Here is a 25,646-nt window from a genome sequence, read left to right as displayed (position 1 = left end):
CCTGTAAAGTATTACACTCACCCTGCCACCGCACAAAGGCATATGTTCTGTTGGCCTCCGTCAGTCGAGGGATTGTGCTGTAGAACTGCAAGGTAACGTTGCAGCTTTATAAAACCCTGGTTGGACCAAACATGGGAGATTGTATGCAGTTCTGGCCACCTCATTCTAAGAGGGATGTGAAAGCTTTGGAGAGAATGCAGAACACATTTACCAGGATGCTGCCTGGATGGGAGAGCACACCTGAGTGAGCTCGGCTGTTTTCTTTGGAGGAGGAGAGGGAAACAAACTGAGTGATACAGATCGAGTGGACAGCTGGAGACTTTTTTTCCCAGGGCAGAAATGGCTAATACATGGGGACATCATTTTCAAATGACTGGAGCAAAGCTTCAGGTGAATGTTAGGGGTACGTTTCTTTTTGCTCAGAATGGTGGGTGCGTGGAACGTGTTCCTGGGGGCGGGTGGGTGGTAGAGGTGGGTGCATTAGGGGCATTTAGATAGACACATGAATAATAGAAAAACTGAGGTTTATGTAGGTAGAAAGGTTGATCTTGAAGTGGGTTAAAGGGTTGGCACAATATTGTGGGCAGAAGGGCCTGTTATTCCAGTCCCTCTGGCCTGAAACTTGCCTCATTCCTTCCGCACAGTGGAGTTCTGGAAAGGAACACTTCTCAGCATCTGCAACATCTCAAGGTCGTCGCTTCTCCTTCCCTTTGGCTTTGCTCCATCAATCCTTGATAACAAACCCTCCAGAACCAATTGTAGCTTTTGCTGCTGGGGGGTGACAGACTGCCCAGTCCAGCCGCTGATCACAGTCAAAGCCAGCCAGCCTCTGGGAGAGTTTATTTTGTGACCACAACGTCCCATGGGGAGAGACCAGGCTGGGATGGAGTCCAGGGCAGTGGGAACGTGGTGGAGATACAGGAAGAATCCAACTTGTGGCACTAGATCATACAATGTTGCATCAGAAAGGAGGCCTTCAGCCCACTGTGTCTGTGCCAACTCTTGAGTAAAGCATTCAGAATTTTACTCTTGCCTTCCTAATCCTTCCCATCTCCAGGTTAACCCTGATCACGGGAGTGTGTGAAAGGAGGTTCCCTCTGTGTCTGACCCCAGGAGCGTATAGAAACATAGAAAATAGGTGCAGGAGTATGGCTGATCATCCAATTCAGAACCCTGAACCTGCTTTCTCTCCATACCCCCTGATCCCTTTAGCCACAAGGGCCATATCTAACTTCCTCTTAAATATAGCCAATGAACCGGCCTCAACTGTTTCCTGTGGCAGAGAATTCCACAGATTCACAGATTCTCTGTGTGAAGAAGTTTTTCCTCATCTCGGTCCTAAAAGGCTTCCCCTTTATCCTTAAACTGTGACCCCTCGTTCTGGGCTTCCCCAACATCGGAAACAATCTTCCTGCATCTAGCCTGTCCAATCCCTTTAGAATTTTATACGTTTCAATAAGATTCCCCCTCAATCTTCTAAATTCCAGTGAGTATAAGCCTAGTCGATCCAGTCTTTCTTCATATGAAAGTCCTGCCATCCCAGGAATCAATCTAGTGAACCTTCTCTGTACTCCCTCTATGGCAAGAATGACTTTCCTCAGATTAGGGGACCAAAACTGCACACAATATTCTAGGTGCAGTCTCACCAAGGCCTTGTGCAACTGCAGTAGAACCTCCCTGCTCCTGTACTCAAATCCTTTTGCTATGAATGCCAACATACCATTTGCCTTTTTCACCGCCTGCTGTACCTGCATGCCCACCTTCAATGAAAGGTGTACAATGACACCCAGGTCTTGTTGCATCTCCCCTTTTCCTAATCGGCAACTGTTCAGATAATCTGTTTTCCTGTTCTTGCAACCAAAGTGGATAACCTCACATTTATCCACATTAAATTGCATCTGCCATGAATTTGCCCACTCACCTAACCTATCCAAGTCACCCTGCATCCTCTTAGCATCCTCCTCACAGCTAACACCTCTGCCCAGCTTTGTGTCATGATGGGTCGGTTTGGAGGGAGATTCTCTCTGTGTCTGACCCTGGGAGAGTGTGATGGATCAGTGTAGGGGGAGCGTCATTCTGTTTTTTGACTTTGAGAGTATGCGATGGGATGGCTTGGACGGTGCTTCACTGTGTGTCTGACCCTTGGAGTGTGTGATGGGTCAGTGTGGACGGAGCTTTGATCTGTAACCTTTGTGAGTAAGTGCTTGTAACCTGGGTACCTTCCAAAAGAGAACTGTTGTGCAACCTGGAATTTTGTTCCTTTGCTTTGAGAAGCACACACCTCAGCCTTTTCTCTCCAGTAGAGACACTGTCGAATGGGGCAGTCTGGAGCAATGGGTGAATGGACTGAAACCCTCAGCAGATCAGCCAGCTCCATGGGGGAGGGAGATACTGAGGGAATCCCAGAGCACCCCTTTGCTTGACCCGTGGAGTTCCTGCAGCCAGTTTCTCTTGTCTGTGCAACTGGAGAACCACACGTATTGGTCAAGAGAGGCAGCCGGTCCCAGCTTCCAGCTCCACAAGGCTCTCCTTTATTCACACAGTCAGAGTCGGAACAGAGCCTGCCTGCGTTAGTGTGTTTACAGTGTGAAAGCACCCTGGAGGCCCCCCAGACTGGAGGGCGAGTTTCGCACAGCCCATTGGCACCAAGTCTTGTTTATTTTAAAATGTTATGTTTCTTTTTAAAAGCGTTCAGTCTCAGATTCATCCCCCCCCCCCCCCCACCCAGAGCTCTGGCTGTGATGGTGGGCCCTCCACCCTCATCTTCTTGGTAGTTCTTATGCTTGGCTCTCGGTAATACGGTGCCAGGGAAGAGCTGGCCCAAGGGACGGATCCAGGCTGGGGCAGGGGAGCTCTGGCTGATGGAGACCAGGGAACACGCCCAGTCGAGATCCTGCTCATGAATGCCCACCTCTGACAGTTAACCATTTGGGTGCCACAGTAGTGTAGTGATTAGCACGATGCTGTTACAGCTCGGGGCGTCGGAGTTCAGAGTCCAATTCCCACGTGCTCTGGTTTCCTCCCATGTTCCAGCGTTTCCCTGGTTGGTAGGTTACCTGGTCATTGTAAACTGGCTCCGATTAAATCAGGATTTGTTGGCGGTGGGGCTCCAATGGTTGGAGCCTGTTCTGTGCTGTGTCTCTAAGTAAAATAAAAATATAAAGTGTTCGATTGTTTTGGGGACTGGTGGGAAGGCACATCTGCTCCCACGTCACCCCTGAGCTGGCGACCGACAGTCTGAGAGAGATGTAGCTCTGGACAGCAGCTCCCTCGAGCCTGTCCCCTCATTCAGGACATCTGCATGTGGTCCCTGCCCCTCAGAGCCCATCTTCCTCATCATTGTCAAAGCCAGGGAAAGCAGGCAAGGTGGGAGGGGCAGTACCCAAAGAAGGTCACACTGTGGGAGGGGTGTACCCTAGGAGGGCAGTCCTGAGGGAAGGTCGAGGTGGGAGGGGCAGTCCTGGAGGAAGGTCACGGTGGGAGGGAGTGCTGTCATAAGACTATAAACTCGAGCTCCTTTGAGGAACAGTCATGTTCGCAGGGGACTTCTCCACTAGCTCATTTACCCTTCAGTTCCTGTTGCCCCTATATTTCAGTGATGTGTGTGTTCAGCAGTTTGCATGTGGGCTGCCCCTTCCCACTATCCCAGCAGCTCTGGATGTCAATGCCCTGTGAAGGTTTGTCTGTCCTTCCATCACTGCCACTAGCCCCAGTTTAAACATCAAAGCATGGTCTCTAGATAAGGCAATGAAAAGATGCTCCTGAGGTTTCTCTGAGAGGAGGGCGGGTTCATTTTTGAGCTCGGTCTGTTTGAACTTCACTGGAGTTCCCTCGGATCAGGGTGGGGCAGAGTCTGTCAGGTTCCAGGCGTGCTTGGCACCCTGTTCCTGCTTGTGTTAGTCTCTGGCTTCGTCCCTAATCTATTTCCGTTGGATTTCATTTTCTACCTGCTGTCTTCCCAGATTTTGGGATCTCCATCCCCAAAGGCAGGCAGACTTGGGGGGAGGGGGTTCATGGTCAGTTTACTGCCATTCAACGGCCAAATGAAACAACATTCCTCAGGACCAAAATGCACAACACAGTACATATAACTCACACACACAAAGTAATATCACCACAAATAAATTGACAAATAATAAGGGCATTTACCCTACAAGTTGAATAGTAAACAGCATAAAGCAACTGGTGCTTCATACGTGATGAGACCTGGGAGTACAGGAGTCTCACAGCCTGGGGGCAAGAGGCTGTTTCCCATCCTAACCGTTCTTGTCCTAATGCTACGGTACCTCCTGCCTGATGATAGGGGGTCAGAGAGATTGCTGGGCGGATGGGAGGAATCATTGGCCCCGAGACTGCAGCGTTCCTGATAAATATCTCAGATGGGTGGAAGAGAGACCCCGATGATCCTCTCAGCTGTCCTCAGTCATTTGAAGGGACTTGCGGCCACTTGCCTTACAGGTTCTGTGCTAGATGATGACACAGTTGGTCAGGACAGTTGGGCTAAGATAGGTCAGGGGGTCTGCGCAGGGCATTGGGTTCTGAGGAGGTGGGTAACATCACCTGTCTCTGTTTGGCTGACATTACCCACCAAAAGAGAGCTTTCACTTTAACACAAGTGTCATGCATCATGAGACCACACCAAGTCCTGCCCGAGGTTTAAATATTAGACGGATTAATTTGTATTTAGAGCAGAAATGGGTCACCCAGCCTCCCAGTCTTACTCAGTTAATAAGGTTATGCCAAAGCCGACTGTAACCTCATCCTGTGATAACCTTTCATCTGCCTGTTTAACAATAAATCATTTAGCTCTGATGTAAAAACATTCCATAAGACATAGGAGCACAATTAGGCCATTCAGCCCATCAAGTCTGCTCTGCCATTCCATCACGGCTGATTCTGGATCCAACTCAACCCCATATACCTGCCTTCTCACCATATCCTTTGATGCCCTGACCAATCAGGAAACGATCAACTTCTGCCTTAAATATACGCACAGACTTGGCATCCACTGCAGCAATTCCTCTGTTCTAAATTATCGCCTCTCAATTCTGAGGCTGTGCCCTCTAGTTCTGGACACCACTACTATAGGAAACATCTTCTCACATCCACCCTATCTAGTCCTTTCAACATTCGGTAGGTTTCAGTGAGATCCCCCCCCCCCCCCGCAATCTAAATTCCAGTGAGTACAGACACGAAACTGCCAAATGCTCCTCATATGTTAACCCCTTCATTTCCAGAATCATACTCATGAACCTCCTAAGGACTCTCTCTAATGAGAACATATTCTTTCTGAGATATGGGGCCCAAATTGTTGACAATTTGCTCTAGTGCAGCCTGACTAGAGTCTTATAAAGGCTCAGCATTATCTCCTCCCTTTTATATTTTATTCCCCTTGAAGTAAGTGCCAACATTGATTTTGTTGTGTTTACCACAGACTCAACCTGTAAATTAACCTTCTGGGAGCCTTGTACAAGGACTCCTAAGTCCCTCTGCACCTCTGATGTTTGAACCTTCTCCCCATTTAAATAATAGTCTGTGCTATTGTTCCTTTTACCAAAATACATTATCATACATTTCCCAACACTGCATTCCATCTGCTACTTTTTTTGCACACTTTTTCAATTTGTCTAAGTTCTGCTGCAATCGCACTGCTTCCTCAGCACTACCTACCCTCCACCTGTCTTCATATCATCAACAAACTTTGCCACAAAGCCATCAATTCCATTATCAAAATCATTGACAAACAATGTGAAAAGCAGCCGTCCCAGTACTGAGGAACACCACTAGTCACCGGCAGCCAACCAGAAAAGGCCCCTTTTATTCCTACTCTCTCTCCCACCTCTTAGCCATTCCTCTATCTTTCCTGTAACACCATAGGATTTTATCTTGTTCTGCAGCCTCATGTGTAGCACCTTACCACACACCTTCTGCAAATCCAAATAAATGATATCCACTGCCTCTCCTTTGTCCACCCTGTTTGTTACTTCCTCGAAGCAATCTTAACAGATTTGTTAGGCAAGATTTCCCTTTACATAAACTAAGCAGACTTTGACTTATTTTATCATTAGTCTCTAAGTACCCTGAAAACTCGCCCTTAATAAAGTACTCCAACACCTTCCCAACCACTGAGGTTAGGACAACTGGCCTATAATTTCCATTCTTTTGTCTTCCTCCCTTCTTAAAGTGGAATGACATTTGCAATTTTCCAGTCCTCCAGGATGATGCCAGAATCAAGTGATTCCTGAATATTCACAGCCAATTCATCAGTTATCTCTTCAGCAGCCTCTCTCTGGACTCTGGGATGTTGTCCAAATTGCCCAGGTGACTTATCCACCTTAAGACCTTTGAGTTTGCATAGCATTTTTTCCTTTGTAATATGAATGGCTCTCACTCCTGCTTCCTGACACTCTCAGAAGTCTGGCACACTGCTAATGTCTTCCACAGTGAAGACAGATGCAAAGTGACAATTCCGTTCATCTGCAATTACTTTGTCCCTATTACTACCTCACCAGCACCACTTTCCCATGGTCCAATATCAACTCTCATTTCTCTTTATATAGCTGAAAAAACTTTTAGTATCCTGCTTTATATTATGAGCTAGTTTGTCCTCATATTTCATCTTTCCCCTTTTAGCTTTTTTAGGTGCCTTTTGTTGGATTTTAAAAGCTTCTCAATCATCCAGCTTCCCACTCACTTTTGCTATCACTTTCCTTGTCTTTTATGTAGTCCTCAACTTCCTTTGTCCACCCCTGTCACTTGAGAACAACTTTCTCTGTGACATATCCATCCTGCGTCTTGTGAATGAATCCCAGAAACTTCAGGCGTCACTGCTCTACCATCATCCCTGTCAGTATCCTCCTCTAATCCACCTGGGCAAGCTCCCCTCTTGTGTCTCTGTAATTCCCTTTATTCCATTGTGATACTGATACACGTGAGTTATGCTTCTCCCTCTCAAATGGCAGTATGAATTCAGTCTTATTGTGATCATTGCCTTCTAAGGGTTCCTTTATGTTAAGCTCCCCAATAAGATCTGGGTTACTACACAACACCCAATCTAAGACAGCCTTTCCCCGAATAGGCTTAAGCACAAGCTGCTCTAAAAAGCCATCTCGTAGGCATTTAACAAATACCCTCTCTTGTGATCTGACACCAACCTGATTTTCCCAATCCCCTTGCATATTGATATCCCCCATTACAATTGTGTCATTGCCCTTATTACGTGCCCTTTCCAGCTCCCTTTGCAATCTCAAAATGGTCTCAAAATATATAAAATGGTCTTTTTACCCTTGCAATTTCTTAACTACACCCACAAAGATTTAAAATTCTCTGACCCTAGGCCACCTGTTTCTAAAAATGTAATTCCATCTCTTGCCAACAGAGCCACACCACCGCCTATGCCTTCCTGTCTGTCCTTTCAATGCGAAGTATATACTTTGATGTTAAGCTCCCAACTAAGGCCTTCTTTACAATTTAACTCTTTTTGCTCTGTCTGCATTTGTACCCAATCATTGGCTTGTCCTTCCTTACATTCATGTTACACCCATCATCTGCTTGTAAACCTGCTGGCTCATCCGCAGCTCTGTCATCTTGCTTCCCATCCCCCTGCCATATTAGTTTAAACCACTCCCAGCAGCTCTAGGAAATCTGCCCATAAGGATATTGGTCCCCCTCGGATTCAAGTGCAACCTGTCCCTTTTGTATAGGTCCCACTTGTCCCAGAAGGAGTCCCAATTATCCTCTTCTGAATCCCTGCCCCCTGCTCCAGTTCTTCAGCCACGCATTTATCTGCCACCTCATTCTATTCCTATCCTCACTGTTGTGTGGCACAAGCAGCAATGCTGAGTTTACTACCCTTCTCAGCTTCCTTCCTAACTCCCTAAATTCTTTTTTCAGGACCTCCTTCCTTTTTCTTCCTATATGCCACGACTTCTGGCTGCTCACCCTCCCTTTTCAGGATATTGTGACGCGTCCAAAAACATCTTGGTTGCTGGCACCTGGAAGGCAAACTGCCATCCGTGTTTCCTTTTTGCATCTCCCTGACCAGAGTCCCCTATTACTGTTTCTATCCTCTTCCGTTCCCTACCCTTCTGAGCCCCAGGGCCAGACTCAGTGCCAGAGGCACGGCTGCTGTTGCTTCCCCCTAAACAGTACTCAAAATGCAGTACTTATTGTTGAGGGGGACAGCCACAGGGGTGCTCTCCACGATCTGACATTCCCCCTTCCCTCTCCTGACAGTCGCCCATTTATCTGTCTCCTGTAGCCTTGGGGTGACTACCTCCTTGCAGCTCCTGTCTATCACTGCTTCACTTCCCCTAACAAGGTCATCGAGCTGCAGCTGCAGATCCCTAACACGGTCTCTCAGAAGATGCATCTCGATGCACCTGGTGCAGATGTGGCCATCGGGGAGGCTAGGAGTCTCCCGGACATCCCACATCAGACACCAAGAACAGAACACCGTCTCTGCAGACAACTCTTCTCTCTAGAGTCGGATGAGAAATAAGGAAGGAACTTGCCTAGACTCTGCCATGTTGTCGCCAAAGCCTTCCTACTCTACCTCAGAGTTCCCGTTGAGTTTTGAAGAGTATAGTTCTCAGGCAAAAACATCAGATAAATAATTTTGCCTCATTTCTGCACTAAATGGATGATCTGAAATTAATTTAGTTTTTGAGAGACAGCACAGAATTGCATCTTCCCCCTTTGAGCCATGCCACCCAGTAACCCACTTATTTCACACTGGTCTAGTCACAATGTACAATGACCAATTAACCTACTGACCAGAACACCTTTGGACTGTGGGGTGAAACAGGAGCAGTTGGGGAGAACGTGCAAACTCCTCACGGTCAGTGGCGGGTATTGAACCAGGGTCGCCTGTATTGTAAAGCGTTGTGCCAACCACTACACTTCTTGGTATTTGTTTTGTATTTGCACAGTTTGTTTTCGTTTGCGCTTTGGTTGTCCATCTTCCTGCGGGGTTTTTCATTGATTCTATTGTGAATGCATGCAAGAAGATGAATCTCAGGGCTATATATGGCATCTTGAAAATGTACTCAACCCCCACTGCTATTTTCAAATTTTACTGTATCCAATTCTAAATTTAAAATATTTTGAAATAGGATTTTCTGAGCTAATCTGCACAACATTGTGCATCATGTTAAGTCAAAAGAACAATTCTAAAGCCAGTAAACAATTTACTAAAAATTAAAAGCCAAAATTGAGAGGCCGAGAAAGTTTTCATCTCCCTTTGTAATTAGTACACTAGCTTTCCTTGGGTGCAATACTGTATACTACCTTAAAGCTCACCCTACTTGTTGATGTAGAAAATTGGAGATCACCTGAATAACCCTCTCTCTCTGTAAGGTCCAACGGTATGGTAGATTTTCAACAGCCCAAGGCAAAATGAAGACAAAAGTGCATTCAAGTCATGGAAAAGAATATAGAGAATTTGAGGGAGGGTACAAGACCATCTCAAAGGTGCTGAACGTAGCTCAGGGCTCAGTGCAATCCACTGTGAAAAGTGAAAAAATATGAATCCACAGCCACACTGCCTAGGTCAGGCCATCTCTCTAAACTTAGTCACCAGAAAAGAGTAGCACTTGTAAGAAAAGCTATGGTTACACCAACAGTCATAGAGTGAACTGCTTAAGTCAATGGCTGCAACTGGAGATGGAAGTTCATGGCTCCACAATCATTAAGGCCTTGCACAAAAAGCCCTGCCTAAAAAACATATTGCCTGTAAAGATTTTGCAAATCTTTTTTAGAAGATGCTGTAAAAATGTGGAAGAAAGTCTTGTGGTCGGATGAGACTAAAGTGGACATTTTGGCCTCAACACTAAGCTGAATGTGTGTTGTAAATTAATACTGTGCATCAGCCAGATATCACCATCCCTACTGCAAAGTATGGTGTATGTAGCATTATGCTATGGGATGCTTTTCAGCAGCAGGGACTGGACATCTGATCAGGATTGATGGGAGGATGAATGCTGCTAAATGTAGAGATCCTAGTCTCTGCCAGAAAGCTTAAACAGGTGACAAAGCTGTCTTTTAGCAGGACAGCAGCCCAAAGCACACTGCTAGAGCAACCATGGAACAACTTTGAATGAAGAAAATTAATATCCTTGAGTGGCTCAGGCAGAGTCCTGACCTTAACCCAATTAGACATCTATGGCAAGACCTCAAGATTGCTGTCCACTGCTTCTCCCCAACTAACCTGGCACACTTTGAGCAAATATGCAAGGAGGAATGAGAAACTCTTGTTCCATCACATTGGGAGAGATACTAAATGGTTCTTTTGCATCTGTATTTATTGAGGAAACTGGAATGGAGTCTATGGAAACAAGGCAACAAGTAGGGAGGTGCTTGCTGTCTTGAGGCAAATCAGAGTAGATAAATCCCCAGGACCTGACAGGGTATTCCTTCGGACCTTGAAGGAGACTAGTGTTGAAATTGCAGGGGCCCTGGCAGAAATATTTAAAATGTCGATATCCACGGGTCAGGTGCAGGAGGATTGAAGGATAGCTCATGTAGTTCTGTTGTTTAAAAAAGGCTCAAAAAGTAAGCTGGGAAATTATAGTCCGGTAAGTTTGACATCGGTAGTAGGTAAATTATTGGAAGGAATACTAAGAGATAGGATCTACAAGTATTTGGATAGACAGGGGCTTATTAGAAAAAGTCAGCATGCCTTTGTGCATGGTAGGTCATGTATAACCAATTTATTAGAGTTTTTCGAGGAAGTTGCCAGAAAAGTGGATGAAGGGAAGGCAGTGGATGTTGTATACATGGACCTCAGTAAGGCCTTTGACAAGGTCCCGCTTGGGAGGTTAGTTAGAAAGATTCAGTCACTAGGTATACATGGAGAGGTAGTAAATTGGATTAGACATTGGCTCAATGAAAGAAGCCAGAGAGTGGTAGTGGAGGATTGCTTCTCTGAGTGGAGGCCTGTGACTAGTGGTGAGCCACAGGGATCAGTGCTGGGTCCATTGTTATTTGTCATCTATATCAATGATCTGGATGATGATGTGGCAAATTGGATCAGTAAATTTGCTGATGATACAAAGATTGGAGGTGTAGTGGACAGTGAGGAAGGTTTTCAAAGCTTGCAGAGGGATTTGGACCAGTTGGAGGAACGGGCTGAAAAATGGCAGATGGAGCTTAATGTAGACAACTGTGAGGTATTGTACTTCGGAAGGTCAAACCAAGGTAGAACATACAAGGTAAATGGTAGGTCACTGAGGAGTGCAGTAGAACAGAGGGATCTGAGAGTACAGGTACATAATTCCCTAAAAGTGGCTTCACAAGTAGATAGGGTTGTAAAGAAAGCTTTTGGTACATTGGCCTTTATAAATCAAAGTATTGAGTATAAGAGTTGGAATGTAATGGTGAAGTTGTATAAGACATTGGTGAGACCGAATTTGGAGTATCATGTGCAGATTTGGTCACCTAATTACAGGAAGGATATTAATAAGGTTGAAAGAGTGCAGAGAAGGTTTACAAGGATGTTGCCAGGACTTGAGAAACTGAGTTACAGAGAAAGATTGAATAGGTTAGGACTTTATTCCCTGGAGCGTAGGAGAATGAGGGGTGATTTGAGAGGTGTATAAAATTATGATGGGTATAGATAGAGTGAATGCAAGCAGGCTTTTTCCATTGAGGACAGGGGAGAAAAAAAAAGGTCATGGATGAAGGGGGAAAAGTTTAAAGGGAACATTAGGGGTGGCTTCTTCACGCAGAGAGCGGTGGTAGTGTGGAATGAGCTGCCAGATGAAGTGGTGAATGTGGGCTCACTCTTGACATTTAAGAAAAACTTGGACAGGTATATGGGTGAGAGGAGTTTGGAGGGATATGGCCTGGGTGCAGGTCAGTGGGACTAGACAGAAAAATGGTTTGGCACAGCTAAGAAGGGCCAAAAGGCCTGTTTCTGTGCTGTAATGTTCTATGGTTCTATGGTTTTATTGCGTAAAGCCAATAGACTTATCCAAAAAGACTACAGGTTGTAACAGCTGTGAGGCAGTTCAACTAAATGCATAGATACATAAAAAGCCCTGCGGCCCACGAAGTTGTGCCGAACATGTCCTGACTATAGAAATTACCTAGGATTACCCATAGCCCTCAATTTTTTGTAACTCCATGTACCTATTGAGGAGTCTCTTAAAAAACCCTATCATATCCGCCCCCATTGCCGGCAGCCCATTCCATGCACTCTCAGATCTGTGTGGGGGGAAAAAAACAACAGCAACAACTTACCCCTGACATCTCCTCTGTACCTATTTCCAAGCACCTTAAAACTATGCCCTCTCGTGCTAGCCATTTCAGCCCTGGGAAAAAGCCTCTGACGATCCACAGGATCAATGCCTCTCATCATCTTATACAGCTTTATCAGATCACCTCTTATCCTCTGTTGCTCCAAGGAGAAAAGGTCAAGTTCACTCAACCTATTCTCATAAGACATGCTCCCCAATCCAGGCAACATCCTTGTAAACCTCCTCTACACCCTTTCTATGGTTTCCACATCCTTCCTGTCGCGAGGTGACCAGAACTGAACACAGTACTTCAAGTGGGGTCTGACCAGGGTCCTATATAGGTGTAACAGTACCTCTCGGCTCCTAAACTCAATCCCACAGTTGATGAAGGCCAATGCATCGTACGCTTTCTTAACCACAGGGTCAACCTGCACAGCAACCTTGAATGTCCTATGGACTTGGACCCCAAGATCCCTCTGATCTTCCACACTGCCAAGAATCTTACCATTAATACTATATTCTGCCATCAGATTTGACCTACCAAAATGAACCACCTCACATTTATCAGGACTGAACTCCGCCTGCCACTTCTCAGCCCAGTTTTGCATCCTATCGATGTCCAGCTGTAACCTCTGACAGCCCTCCACACTATCCACAACACCCTCAACATTTGTGTCATCAGCAAATTTACTAACTCATCCCTCCACTTCCTCATCCAGGTCATTTATAAAAATCACGAAGAGTAAGGGTACCAGAACAGATCCCTGAGGCACACCACTGGTCACCGACCTCCATGCAGAATATGACCCATCTATAATCACTCTTTGCCTTCTGTGGGCAAGCCATTTCTGGATCCACAAAGCAATGTCCCCTTGGATCACGTACATCCTTACTTTCTCAATAAACCTTGCATTGGGTACCTTATTAAATGCCCTGCTGAAATCCATATACACTACATCTACTGCTCTTCCTTCATCAATATGTTTAGTCACATCCTCAAAAAATTCAGTCAGGCTCAAAAAGGCACAATCTGCCTTTGACAAAGCCATGCTGACTAGTTCTAAACATATTTTGCCTCTCCAAATTTTTAAAGCCCTGCCTCTTGGGATCTTTTCCATCAACTTACCAACCACTGAAGTAAGACTCACTGGTCCATAATTTCCCGGGATATCTACTCCCATTCTTGAATAAGGGAACAATATCTGCAACCCTCCAATCCTTCGGAACCTCTCCCACCCCCAGTGATAATGCAAAGATCATCGCCAGAGGCTCAGCAATCTTCTCCCTCGGCTCCCACAGTAGCCTGGGGTACATCCCGTCCAGTCCTGGTGACTTATCTAACTTGATGCTTTCCAAAAGCTCCAGCACATCCTTTTTCTTGATATCTATATACTCAAGCTTTTCAGTTTGCTGTAAGTCATCCCTACAATCACTAAGATCCTTTTCCGTATTGAATACTGAAGCAAAGTATTCATTAAGTACCTCTGCCATCTCCTCTGGTTCCATACACACTTTTCCACTGTCACATTTGATTGGTCATATTCTCTCACATCTTATCCTCTTGCTCCTCACATACTTGTAGAACGCCTTGGGGTTTTCCTGTCTGCTAAGGCCTTCTCATGGCCTCTTCTGGCTCTCATAATTTCATTCTTAAACTCCTTCCTGCTAGCCTTATAATCTTCAAGATCTCTATCGTAACCTAGTTTTTTGAACCTTTTGTAATCTTTTCTTGACTAGACTTACAATAACCTTTGTACATCACGGTTCCTGTACCCTACCATCCTTTCCCTGTCTCATTGGAACATACCTATTCAGAACTCCACACAAATATTCCCTGAACATTTGCCACATTTCTGCTGTACATTTCCCTGAGAACATCTGTTCCCAATTTACACTTCCAAGTTCCTGCCTGCTAGCCTCATATTCCCCTTGCTCCAGTTATATGCTTTCCGAACTTGTCTGTTCCTATCCCTCTCCGATGCCATGGTAAAAGAGATGGAATTGTGATCACTATCTCCAAAATGCTCTCCCACTGAGAGTCCTGACACCTGACCAGGTTCATTTCCCAATACCAGATCAAGTACAGCCTCTCCTCTTGAAGGTTTATCTATATATTGTGTCAAGAAGCCTCCCTGAACACACCTAACAAACTCCACCCCATCTAAACCCCTTGATCTCGGGAGATACCGATCAATATTTAGGAAATTAAAATCTCTCACCGTGACAACCCTGTTATTACACATTTCCAGAATCTGTTTCCCTATCTGCTCCTCGATGTCCCTGTTACTATTGGGTGGTCTATAAAAACACCCAGTAGAGTTGTTGACCACTTCCTATTCCTAACTTCCACCCACAGAGACTCCGTAGACAATCCCTCCATGACTTCCTCCTTTTCTGCAGCCGTGACACTATCTCTGATCAACAGTGCCACAACCCCACCTCTTTTGCCTCCGTCCATATCTTTTCTGAAACATCTAAAGCTTGACACCCTAAGTAACTATTCCTGCCTGAGCCATCCAAGTCTCTGTAATGGCCACAACACCATAGCTCCAAGTACCACACTCTAAGCTCATCGGCTTTGTTCATAGTACTCCCTGCATTAAAATAGACACATCTCAAACCATCAGTCTGAGCGTATCCCTTCTCTATCACCTGCTTATCCTCTCTCTCACACTGTCTCCAAGCTTTCTCTATTTGTGACCCAAATGCCCCTTCCTCCGTCTCTTCAGTTCACTTCCCACCCTCAGCAATTCGGGTTTAAACTCTCCCCAGTAGCCCCAGCAAACCTCCCCACCAGGATATTGGTCCCCCTCGGATTCAAGTACAACCCGTCCTTTTTGTACAGGTCACACCTGCCCCAAAAGAGGTCCCAATGATCCAGAAATCTGAATCCCTGTCCCCTGCTCTAATCCCTCAGCCACGCATTTATCCTCCACCTCATTCTATTCCTATCCTCACTGAGCAAAGCAGGATGAATTCCTTTGATCTGTTGATGTTTCAGATTTTAAATTTTTAGTTTCTCGTGCATTACAATTTTCCCTGGTTTTTGGGGACTACTGTGGGGGAAAAAGGAGCATGTGGTTCACAAATAAAAATTCTCAATTAAATTGATCAAAATCCCTGGTGGTAATATTCATTTATGTGAACAAAGGGTTGGGGGCTGAATATTTTTACAAGGAATTGTATATGTACTTTGAAAATGAATTTACTTTGAGCTTTAACCATTTATTTTTAAATAATGACTCATAAGGGTCAGAGTTATCTATTTTAATTGAATGTCCTCTCACTCTTCCAGCAGACAGATTCTAATCCTGGCCATCCGTTACACAGAAGATGACCCACCCATTATAGTCAGATGTCCTCTGACTTGTCACATCCTCTCTCACCCCTGCACCCCCTCTGTCTCACCCCCTCCCACTCTCTCACCCATGTTTCCCCTCTGATACCCACACTCCCCCATGTCATGCCCACACCCCACTCCCTCTCCCTTTCTGTCTCACTTGCACTACCCCTCCTCATCTGTCTCACCTCCACTCACCCCCACTTCCCTCCCCTTGTCTCACCCTCACTCCCCCACCCTATCTCACATCCACTCCCCTCCCACTCTCTGTCACTCCTACTCACTCCCCCTTGTCTCATCCTCACTTCCCCTCCTCATGTCTCACCTCACCCCTCCCCTCTATTTATTTCATCCCCACCCCTCATGTCTCCCCCTGCTCCCCCTCCTCCTCCCCTTCTTGCCCTGCTTCCCTTCCCCCTAAGCCCCACTTCCCCACCATTTTGTCATCCCTCCCCCTTTCTCTCCCTGATCCCCTCACCCTCTGTCTCACACCCACTGCCCTCCCTCTGTCTCAGCCCCTCATGCTTGATTTTGGGGGGTGGGGAAGGAGAGTCGAATCTCTTGTGCCCAGTGGCAGGGATGGAGTTGAATATTTTGTCCCTGATTTGGGGGTGGGGAGAATCTTTTCTGTCGGTGGGAGGGGGAGTTGAATCTTGAGCCCCACGGGGGGCGGTGAGGGGGCAATGAATCCATTGTGCCTGATGGGAGGTGGGGGAGGGCAATGATTATTTTTTGAAGGGGGAGGATTGAATGGGAGGGGGAGGATTGAATCTCGTGACCAGTGAGGGGGGGGGGGGGTTGGGGAATCTATTCTGTCTGATGGGAAGGGAATGTGGAGTTCTGTTGTTGCCAGTACTTACCCCTCAAGCATCAGATCTAGGCTGCCCTTCTCCTGATGTGGGAGCTCCTGATTACTTACATACTAACCTTGTACAGACAGTAACCACTCTGCACACACTCACCAGTTAGATAAAACATTTTTTACCGATCCGTGCCAAATTGGAATGATTTCACATTTTCCAAGGTTTGTTAGATTTTTGTTAACCTTTTGATGACCTTTAATCCATCCACATCACAGTCTGCTTTCTGATTTCTCTTTATGTCCACAGCACAGCTGAGAGACTGGAATCTGTTCGCTGTAGTGTTAACAAAGGCCACAACAGCCGTTGGGAGCACCGGCTGAGATGTTAGAAGCCCTAATGAGGGAGTGTCGCACTGAGGGAGGGTCACACTGGGAGGAGTGGTATTGAGGGAGGGTCACACTGGGAGGGGTGGTACCTAGGGAGGGTCACTGTGGGAAGGGTGGCACTGAGGGAGTGTTATAGTGGGAGGGGCAGTACTGAGGGAGGGTCACACTGAGAAGGGCAGTACAGAGGGGGAGTTGCACTGTAGGAAGGGTGGTACTGGGGGGTGGGGACACATTGTGGGAGGGGCAGTACTGAGGGAGCATCATTGCGAGAGAGTCACACTGAGCTAGAGGTTTTTCAAAAGCCAACAAGCTCTGGGAGGGGAGGTACTGAGGGAGGGTCACACTGGGGTTGTGCAGTGCCGTGGGAAGGTTTTACCTCAGATACATCACGTTCTTCACAATTTTAAGCTTTCTCTCAATCAGGAAACACTCTGCTAACATTCTAATTGAAGGTAATGATGCCACAGTATGATGTTCAGTTTCAGTCATCCTGCATCTGGAGGGGTGTCATTAAACCGGAAAGAATGCAGAGAAGATTTATTAGGATGATGTTGAGACTCGAGGCCGGACAGGGTATGAAGGGATACAGGGAGAGGCAGAAAATTGGGGCTGAGGAACATTGGATCAGCCATTATGAAATAGCAGAGCAGGCTCGATGAGCCAAGTGGCCTAATCTGCTCTAATATCTTAATTATTGGGAGAGATTGCACAGGCTAGGACTTGATTCCTTGGAGTGTAGGTGGTTGAGAGCTGGACGTGCCACAGTGTATAAATTAATGAGTAACACACAGAAAATGCTGGAGGAAATCAGCAGGTTATACAGTGTCTGTAGAGGGGAATAAACAGGCAATGTTTTGGGATGAGCCTCTTCATCAGGACTGAAAATTATCAGGTGATGTTTTCGGGGCCGAGACCCTTCTTTAAGATCGGATCAAGGAGTCATGATGAAGAACCTCAGCCTGAGACATCAACTGTTTATTCCACTCCACAGACGCTGCCCGACTTGCTGAGTTCCTCCAGCATTTTGTGTGTTACTCTGGATTTCCAGCATCTGCGGGAATCTCTTGTTTATAAAATCGGGAGAGGTATAGACAGGATGAATGAGCTGTGATTTTCCCAGCGCTGGGAAATCAAGAACCAGAGAGGGGGCTTAGGTATAAGGCCAGAGGGAGGGGCGGAGGTGGGTGGAATAACAAAGTTTCAAAGACGCGGACAGATCATAAATGGGAAAGGTTGAGAGGGATGCGGGCAGATGGGACTGGTGCATGGAGCAGGCGAGCTGAAGGGTTTGGTTCTGTGCTGTGGGACGGTGTGTTCCTCATCCAGTTTGTCCAGTGTCAGTCGTGAGATAATGACTGTGAAGTGTGTTTGTTCAGCGCCCTGTGGGCCCAAGGCACAGCGGCCTCTCAGATGGACCTTCCGCAGACACTGCGAACCTGAAACGCCGACCGTGAACGCTGGAGTGCTGGTGAGGTAGGGAGAGGGAGCTTCCGGGCAGGGGATGGCTCCAACAGGAGGGAGGTGTCCAAAGAAAGGGTGGATCAGTGGGGTGGGGGAAGAGCTGGAGGAACAGTCGGCAGGTGGGAGGTAGAGTGGGGGAGCTCGGCGCTGTGGGTGGGGCAGTGAGGGAGCTTCAAGCTGCAGGAAGGGCAGCCCAGCAATAGAGGAAAAGACGAGGGAATTAAGGTGCCGACCTCAGCTGGAGAGGGCAGACTGACAGACAGAAGCTTTTACCGTGCCCATTGCTAACAGACACAGAGGTGTCAGCACCCACACACATGGTTGAGGCTCCAGCACAGGATTTCAACCATAGCCTTCACTATTTGGCCCCGACCATCCCTTGGTACGTTCCCTCCCACCCTGCGATGCTGTCTCTCCCTTGGGTGCTCAGGGTGGCCACTTTGACGGCGTGTATGGGACACACCCTGGTTCTGGCACTGCTGGGATCTCGCCGTGGCCTGTCTCACAGCAGCGATCGATCACTTGGCTGGTGGGAGCTCTGGCCACCTTCATTCACCAGAAGCCGGTGGGAGGGGTGGGTATGTCTGCCTCCCCTCCCTATCCAGACCTCTCCGTGGGCCCAAGATGTCTCTACTGCCGCTGACAGCTCAGTGAGCTGGAATCGAGGGAGGAGGTGAGCGGTGTGGGACTTCCCCCACCATTGTCCTGCTGCTGGAGAACTTTGGCACGCTGTACTGTTGTTCCTTCATGAGACACAGCGACCTGAATACATATTCATCCCAGTTTTGGCTGAGTCTTTCTGACTTAACATCACCCGTTCGCACTACGATTTTTAAAAGAAACTGGCCTGAACTTTCTCTGCTGACCGCTACCTCCTCGAGTGCAGGAGACATCCCGGACCGAGGGGTCTTTGTGCGGAGTCTCGCTGAACCCCCTCCTGAGTCCTGGGTGTGCTCTGGGATTATGTCACGTTTACCCTCCCCGGTTATCCAAAGGTGAAGTCCGCTTCTCGGGCCATATCCGTCTGTCGCAGCCCCAGAGGGCATGTCGCCGGGGAGACCAGCACTGTCTCCATTGCATTGTTGGGAATGTTGCTTAATACATGCACAGCAAGATCCCATAACCTGCTCCATTGGTGGGGTAGGAGGGGGGTGGGGATGCTTCTCAGGCTGTCGGTCACTACTTCAAGTCTTGATGAAGTGTCTCAGCCTGAAAGGTCGACACTCCATTGACGCTGCCTGACCCGTTGGGTCTGTGTCACTGGTTTGGCAGCATCTGCAGAATCTCCTGTGTTTAGGTGGTTTTGTTCAGTTGGGGGGGGGGGGGGAGGGAGATGATATTGGCCTGTAGGGAGTGGGAATCATAAGAAATAGAAGCAGGATTAGGCCATTCAGTCCATCAAGTCTGCTGATTTATTATACCTTTGAATTCCCTTCTCTTTGTAACCCTTTCTCATCACTAAATTATTGACCTCTGTTTTAAATATATCCATTGACTTGGCCTCCACAGCCATTTGTGGCAATCAGTTCCCCCTTCCCATACTTCCTCAGCCTCGGAGGGTGGTTGGTGCATCCGTTTATCTGAAAATGATGTGCTTCGTCCTCACCCCCTCCTCCGGTGGCACGGTGCTCCCTCCTCGCTGACCCTCCATCCCTCCCATAGCATGTCGCTCCCTCTTCGCCGTCGCTCCCATAGCTTGATAGGTATCTTATGGATAGGGGAATCAAGGGATATGGGGACAAGGCAGGAACCGGGTATTGATAGTAGATGATCAGCCATGATCTCAAAATGGTGGTGCAGGCTGGAAGGGCCGAATGGTCTACTTCTGCACCTATTGTCTAATGTCACTCCCTGCTGGTCTGGACAGCTTTGGGCGAGTGGGGTGGATCTTGCAGGAATTGTACTCACACCCTTTTGCCTCGGGGGTGATTTTGTCACTGTGGTTTAGCTGACTTGAATTGGCAAACAGCTCGCTGGAGGGACATGAAGTGTGGTTCAGGAATTCAAACAGGAAGAGAGGAATTGGGGAATTCTCATTAATTCAGTCAGTGGCAGTGAAGAGAGAAGAGTTGGTGGTTTCGGTTGAGGAGGGGTCACTGGAGAAGAAATGGTTGTGTAGAGATGAGAAGAGAGGATTGGAATTGAAGAGTAAGGTGGTGGTAGGCAGGAGGGTGGTGAAGAAGAACAGGGATTTGGGGAGCAGAACAATCAGATGGTGGATCAGACTACCCTGGTCCGTTGGTGTCCAACTCCAAAGGTAAGGGCCAAACTCAAGCAAATGGAACTTGGTGGCAACTTGGCCAGCATGGATGAAATGGGCCGAAGGGCCTGTTACTGTGACTTTAGGGATATTCAGTTTTCCTCTGGTCAGGCTAACTCTGACTGTAAGGAACACGAAGGCTGGTACAGTGGGAGTGACAGAATGCTTAGACTGTGCTGAGCCTGCGACGTCACCCCGTCCAACGGATCAAAGTGCGTGGGGTCTTGGGGGAGCACAATCAGAAGGAGCAACGGACAGGGAAATACAGACAGGAGGTGGGATCCCCCGTCACCTTCCCCCAACCATCTACCTTCCAACCACGGGGCCCGTTTAAACAAATCCCAGTCACTCCATTCTGTCTAAGTGTCTCCTAAATGTTGCTGTCCTGTCCACTTCACCACCTCTGGCAGTCCACCCCAGCCACCCACCATTCCTGTCCACTTCACCACCTCTGGCAGTGTAATCCAGCCACCCACCATTCCTGTCCACTTCACCACCTCTGGCAGTGTAATCCAGCCACCCACCATTCCTGTCCACTTCACCACCTCTGGCAGTGTAATCCAGCCACCCACCATTCCTGTCCACTTCACCACCTCTGGCAGTGTAATCCAGCCACCCACCATTCCTGTCCACTTCACCACCTCTGGCAGTCCACCCCAGCCACCCACCATTCCTGTCCACTTCACCACCTCTGGCAGTGTAATCCAGCCACCCACCATTCCTGTCCACTTTACCACCTCTGGCAGTCCACCCCAGCCACCCACTACTCTGTAAATGACAAACCTGCCCCAGACATCCTCCAATGTTCTGCCTCTCACTGTAAAACTGTACCCTCTAGTATTTGATTCTGACTATCTGTCTCTGCCTCTTGTAATTTTATAAACTTCTGACAGGTCGCCCTCAATCTCCACCGCTCAGGAGAAAAAGACCTATTTTTGTCCAACTTCTTGTAGCTGGCTGTCTAGTGAGTGAATCTCTCCTACCCTGTCTCTGAAGCCCTCACACCCTCCTTGTGATCAAGACCAAACCCAAAGTCCTGCCCAAAGATTTATACATCCACAACAAACCTTCCCGATTATACCCAAATAGACTGTCTTATAAAGGCAGGTTCACATGAAAGCAAGCATGCCGTGTGCCGCCTTTAACCCCACCCATCTATCCTCACTGCCTTCTCCAGATGCCCAGTGGAGAACATCACAAACTGCACGGGGGCAGACAGGAAGGCTCCACAATGGGTAGTCAAAATTACCTAACGTCACTGGCACCAGCCTCCCCACCATCAGGGACCTATATACAGAAAGGTCTTGGAAGAGGGCCAGATACATCATAAAAGATCTCACCCACCCTGCTCGTGGACTGTTTGTTCCAGTCCCATTAGCAAAGAGGCTACGTACCACCAGACAAAAATAGTTACTTCCCCCGAACTGTGAGGCTGATCAACACTTCCGCCCACTAACTCACCCCTCCACAACCCTCCACCACCACTACTTTATTATTTCCCATCAGTCTCCTTATGTACAGACACGCATAGCATCACTTTATGGACATACAGTCAATCTGTATATTTATATTTATTGTGTTTTAAAAAAATGTTATTGTGTTCTTTTTGTGGTGTATCGGATCTGGAGTTACAATTATTTTGTTCTCCTTACAGGAAATGACATTAAACAATCTTGAATCGATATACGTCAGTGCTCCTTCTAGTCCTGCCATTTACCGTCATCTTTTCCCTAACATTTGACCTCCCAGCACACACGGGTCCAGCTGTGGTAGTCCCCATCTCCAGCACACTGAGACACTTCTCCTGCTGTTTCCTCTACGAGAGTTTGAGAGGCCCAGGAGAGTGCAAGTTCCACTGGGAGGGGATTCCGGAGATCAGGAAGCTGTGGGCACAGCTGGCTGTGTCGGAGCACTGGGAACTAAGGGGCTGGACAGGCTGCAGGAGGTTCGAGAGATAGCGAAAACCCCGACCCCCCCCACAAACGTGGCTGATGTGGGGAGTGTTGTTTAAGGAGTTGCACTAGTTGGGAAAAACTCCCCCCAGCTGTGCTGAATGACCTTCTGTCCTTGCAGTGGACCGGGAGCTGTGGGAGCAGGCATTCCCAGCCAGAGGCTTTTCCCCGTACTGCAATGGGAATGTCAGCTAGGAACCTCATCCCCAAATCTCGGGGTGGGGTATGGACCCAGGGGGCAGACCTGGTGCCCCCGAGTCTCGGACGAACCCTGGCAGTGGAGGAGAGCTGAACATGGGTCCCTGATCTGCAGATTATCCTGAGCTTGTGGCTCAGAATTTCCGGCAGACCTATTAATCTGAGAGGGATGACCATCCCAGCCCTCCCAACCCAACATGTCAATGTGACAGGGTCCCATTTCCCCCAACATCTCCCCCTCCTCCTCTCCGCCCGTCCAATTCCAACTCGAAACATCTGGCGCTCGAGCCATCTGACAATGAAGTAGATGTTTTTTTTCCCTGAACACAATCTGATCCAGTTTCGGCTTGTTTGCCAAATTCCTTCTCCGTTTCTTGGCCGCGGCCTGAAATCTTTTAACTCCGTACTGGCTGGAGTTTGGGTTGCGTGCGGTGCACTGACTGCAGGGTGGTGGGGGGCGGTTTGCACAGTGGTCCTAGACCCTTGTCTCCCACCTCCACCTGACCAAGGCTGTGCTCGGGGATGGGGTGGAAAACATGCCCCCCCCACTGAACCTCACCATAAACCCCCTGCCCTGGGTGGATGCAGTTTGCCCCCTCCTCCCTTGGAGCTTTGACCCTGGTAGAACAATGCTCTATTTTGCAATGGGCTGCATCCTCCGGGCCCATGGGGACGTACAACACCGAAACGGGCCATTCATGCCATCGAGATCATGCTGACCACCGTGCTGCCGTACAGTCCTGCTCACCATCTCTTGCCCTGTTGCCTTGGCAGTGCAGAGGCCCTCTGTTGTGCCTGAGCTGTCTACGCGAGCCAGGGCAGTACAAAATGCCCGTGCACGCAGCCGATGGATCTGAAGGAATGGCAGAGACTGACACTGTTAGGCACCAGCAGCGTCACACGAGTTGTAGCTCATTTAGGAGGCTCACCCAGTTACTTCCCCCAAGTGTCGTGGGGCCACCCCCTCAGGTAGTGTGTTCCTCATTCCAGCCACCCTCTTCCTCAAATAGCCCCTGCAACCGTCAACTTGTCCCTTCGTCTTCCCAGTCCCCTGTGCAGCCCTCTGCACTCCTGGTCATGTCTCTTTCCACACACAGCTCCTAAACCTCCCCTTCTTTCGGATCATCTTCCCTCTGGTCCAACTATCTCCTTGGGTGGCCTGACAAGACAGTATTCGGTGCCAGTCAAGTGCTTTATGATCCCAAGTTGTTGCAACTTTCTCGTGGTGGCTAAAATCCAAGAGCCAGATGAAGTAAGTGCTTTGCCCAGTCCTGTCCCGTTTCCTCTAACTCCACAATGGAAAAGTGTTCCATGTCCGGTTGGAGAGAGGACAGTTCTATCACTGTTTCCTCTCTGTGTTGGCTCGCCTCATCTCCGCTGATTGGAAAACGGGAAATAGCCTCGGGATATTAAATTTGGCCAAGTTTTTCAGTGGGTGTAACCTCTGCTCCAATGTGTGTGGGCATGTGTGTGTGTGTGTGAGATGTTTTCAGGTGAGTTAATGTGTGTGAGTGTGTGTTTGTGTCTGAATTCATTTATTTACTGTTTACAGATACAGTGTGGCATACGTCCTTCCTGCCCTGCAAACCCGATTAACCGTAACCTAATTGCAGGACAATTTACAATGACCAATTAACCTCACCGAGAGGACTTTGGGAGGAAACTAGACCACTTGGAGAAAATCCAAGCATTCCACAACTAGGACATGCAGACTCTGTACAGAGGACGTCAGGAATGAACCCCAGACACCAGTGCCCCAAGCGTCATGCTAATGGCTACATTACCAATGCACCATTACCGTGTGCGTGTATATATATCTCGGGGTATCTGAGTATGGCTACAACCCAGATTCAGTTTCCTTCATTGATCAAGTGTAAGAAAGCCCTTTGTTGGGCAGGGACAGCCATGGAAGCTGTTACTCGGGCATCCGGCTCGCCCCCACTCCACACAGCTGATGAATCTGAAGGATCGGCCGTTCGGCACCATCAGCATCACAGGAGTTGCCAGTCACAGTGTAGGACTGCCTCAGGGACTCCAGCTCCCGACTTCTCCTCCAGGTTTCCTCCCTGTGAGTGGGTGTAGGTGGAAGAGAGCAGAGGTCTGAGATTAAAGTTTTCCTTCTCCTGGACGAGCTGCCAACCACAGCCGATGGGCCCCAGCACACCGTGAAATGCCCCAGTGGCTTCAGCAACCAGCACAACCTGAGGATGTGCTGGAGGCAGCTCGCGAGTGTCCCCAGGGCAGAAACAGGGCAGGTTCCCCACAAGCAACAGCACATCAGCAAAACAACCCAAATAACTACAAACATTAACATCAACAACCCCCAACCACACAGTCTCCCCTCAGCACCCACCCCTCTCACCCACACTCTCACCTTCCGCCTACCCACATACTCAAATTCCCCTCACTCTCCCCCTCCCCCACCAACACTCTCACCCCCCTCCCACACTCACACATTCATCCTCTGCCTACCCATACAGTCACATTCCCCCCCACCCTCACTCTCACCCCTCCCCCACACTCACTCTCACCCCCTCCCCCACCCTCACTCTCACCCCTCCCCCACCCTCTCTCACCCCCTCCCACACCCTCACTCTCACCCCCCACCCTCACCCTCACCCCTCCCCCACCCTCACTCACCCACTCCCACACCCTCACTCTCACCCCTCCCTCTCCCACCCCTCCCCACCCTCACTGATCCCCTCTCCCACACCCCTACTCTCAATCCCCACCCTCACTCTCACCCTCCCACCCCCCCACCCTCACTTTCACCCTCTCACCCCTCCCCCTCCCTCACCTTCACTCTCTACCTCCCCCACCCTCACTTTCACCCTCTCTGTCCCCCACCCTCCACTCCTCCCCTCACACTGCCACTCCCCCCATCCACGTGGAGTTTTCTGATCTCTGTATCTTTGAGCTGAGAAACCCTCTCCTGGTCTGGCTGGTACAACACAGCCGTAGGGCACAGGATCAGGCCTGTGGCCCACGCTGGACCAAGTGAATGATTGAT

General features: G+C 48.4%; 1 protein-coding gene across 1 annotated transcript in view; it reads left to right on the top strand.

Annotated features, from left to right (window-relative positions):
- Positions 1–15,724, top strand: part of LOC132399666 (threonine--tRNA ligase 1, cytoplasmic-like) — a 101,379-nt gene extending 85,655 nt beyond the window's left edge. The window contains exon 19 of the mRNA XM_059980308.1: positions 15,532–15,724. Coding sequence (XP_059836291.1) covers positions 15,532–15,545 — 14 coding nt within the window. The 3' untranslated portion in view covers positions 15,546–15,724. The remainder of the gene's footprint in view (positions 1–15,531) is intronic.
- Positions 15,725–25,646: the final 9,922 nt, after the last annotated feature.

Source organism: Hypanus sabinus, chromosome 9 (assembly GCF_030144855.1).
Source record: "Hypanus sabinus isolate sHypSab1 chromosome 9, sHypSab1.hap1, whole genome shotgun sequence".
Classification (NCBI taxonomy): Eukaryota; Metazoa; Chordata; class Chondrichthyes; order Myliobatiformes; family Dasyatidae; genus Hypanus; species Hypanus sabinus.
Note: the sequence above shows the minus strand (reverse complement) of the source record. Positions and strands in the feature narration are given on the sequence as shown.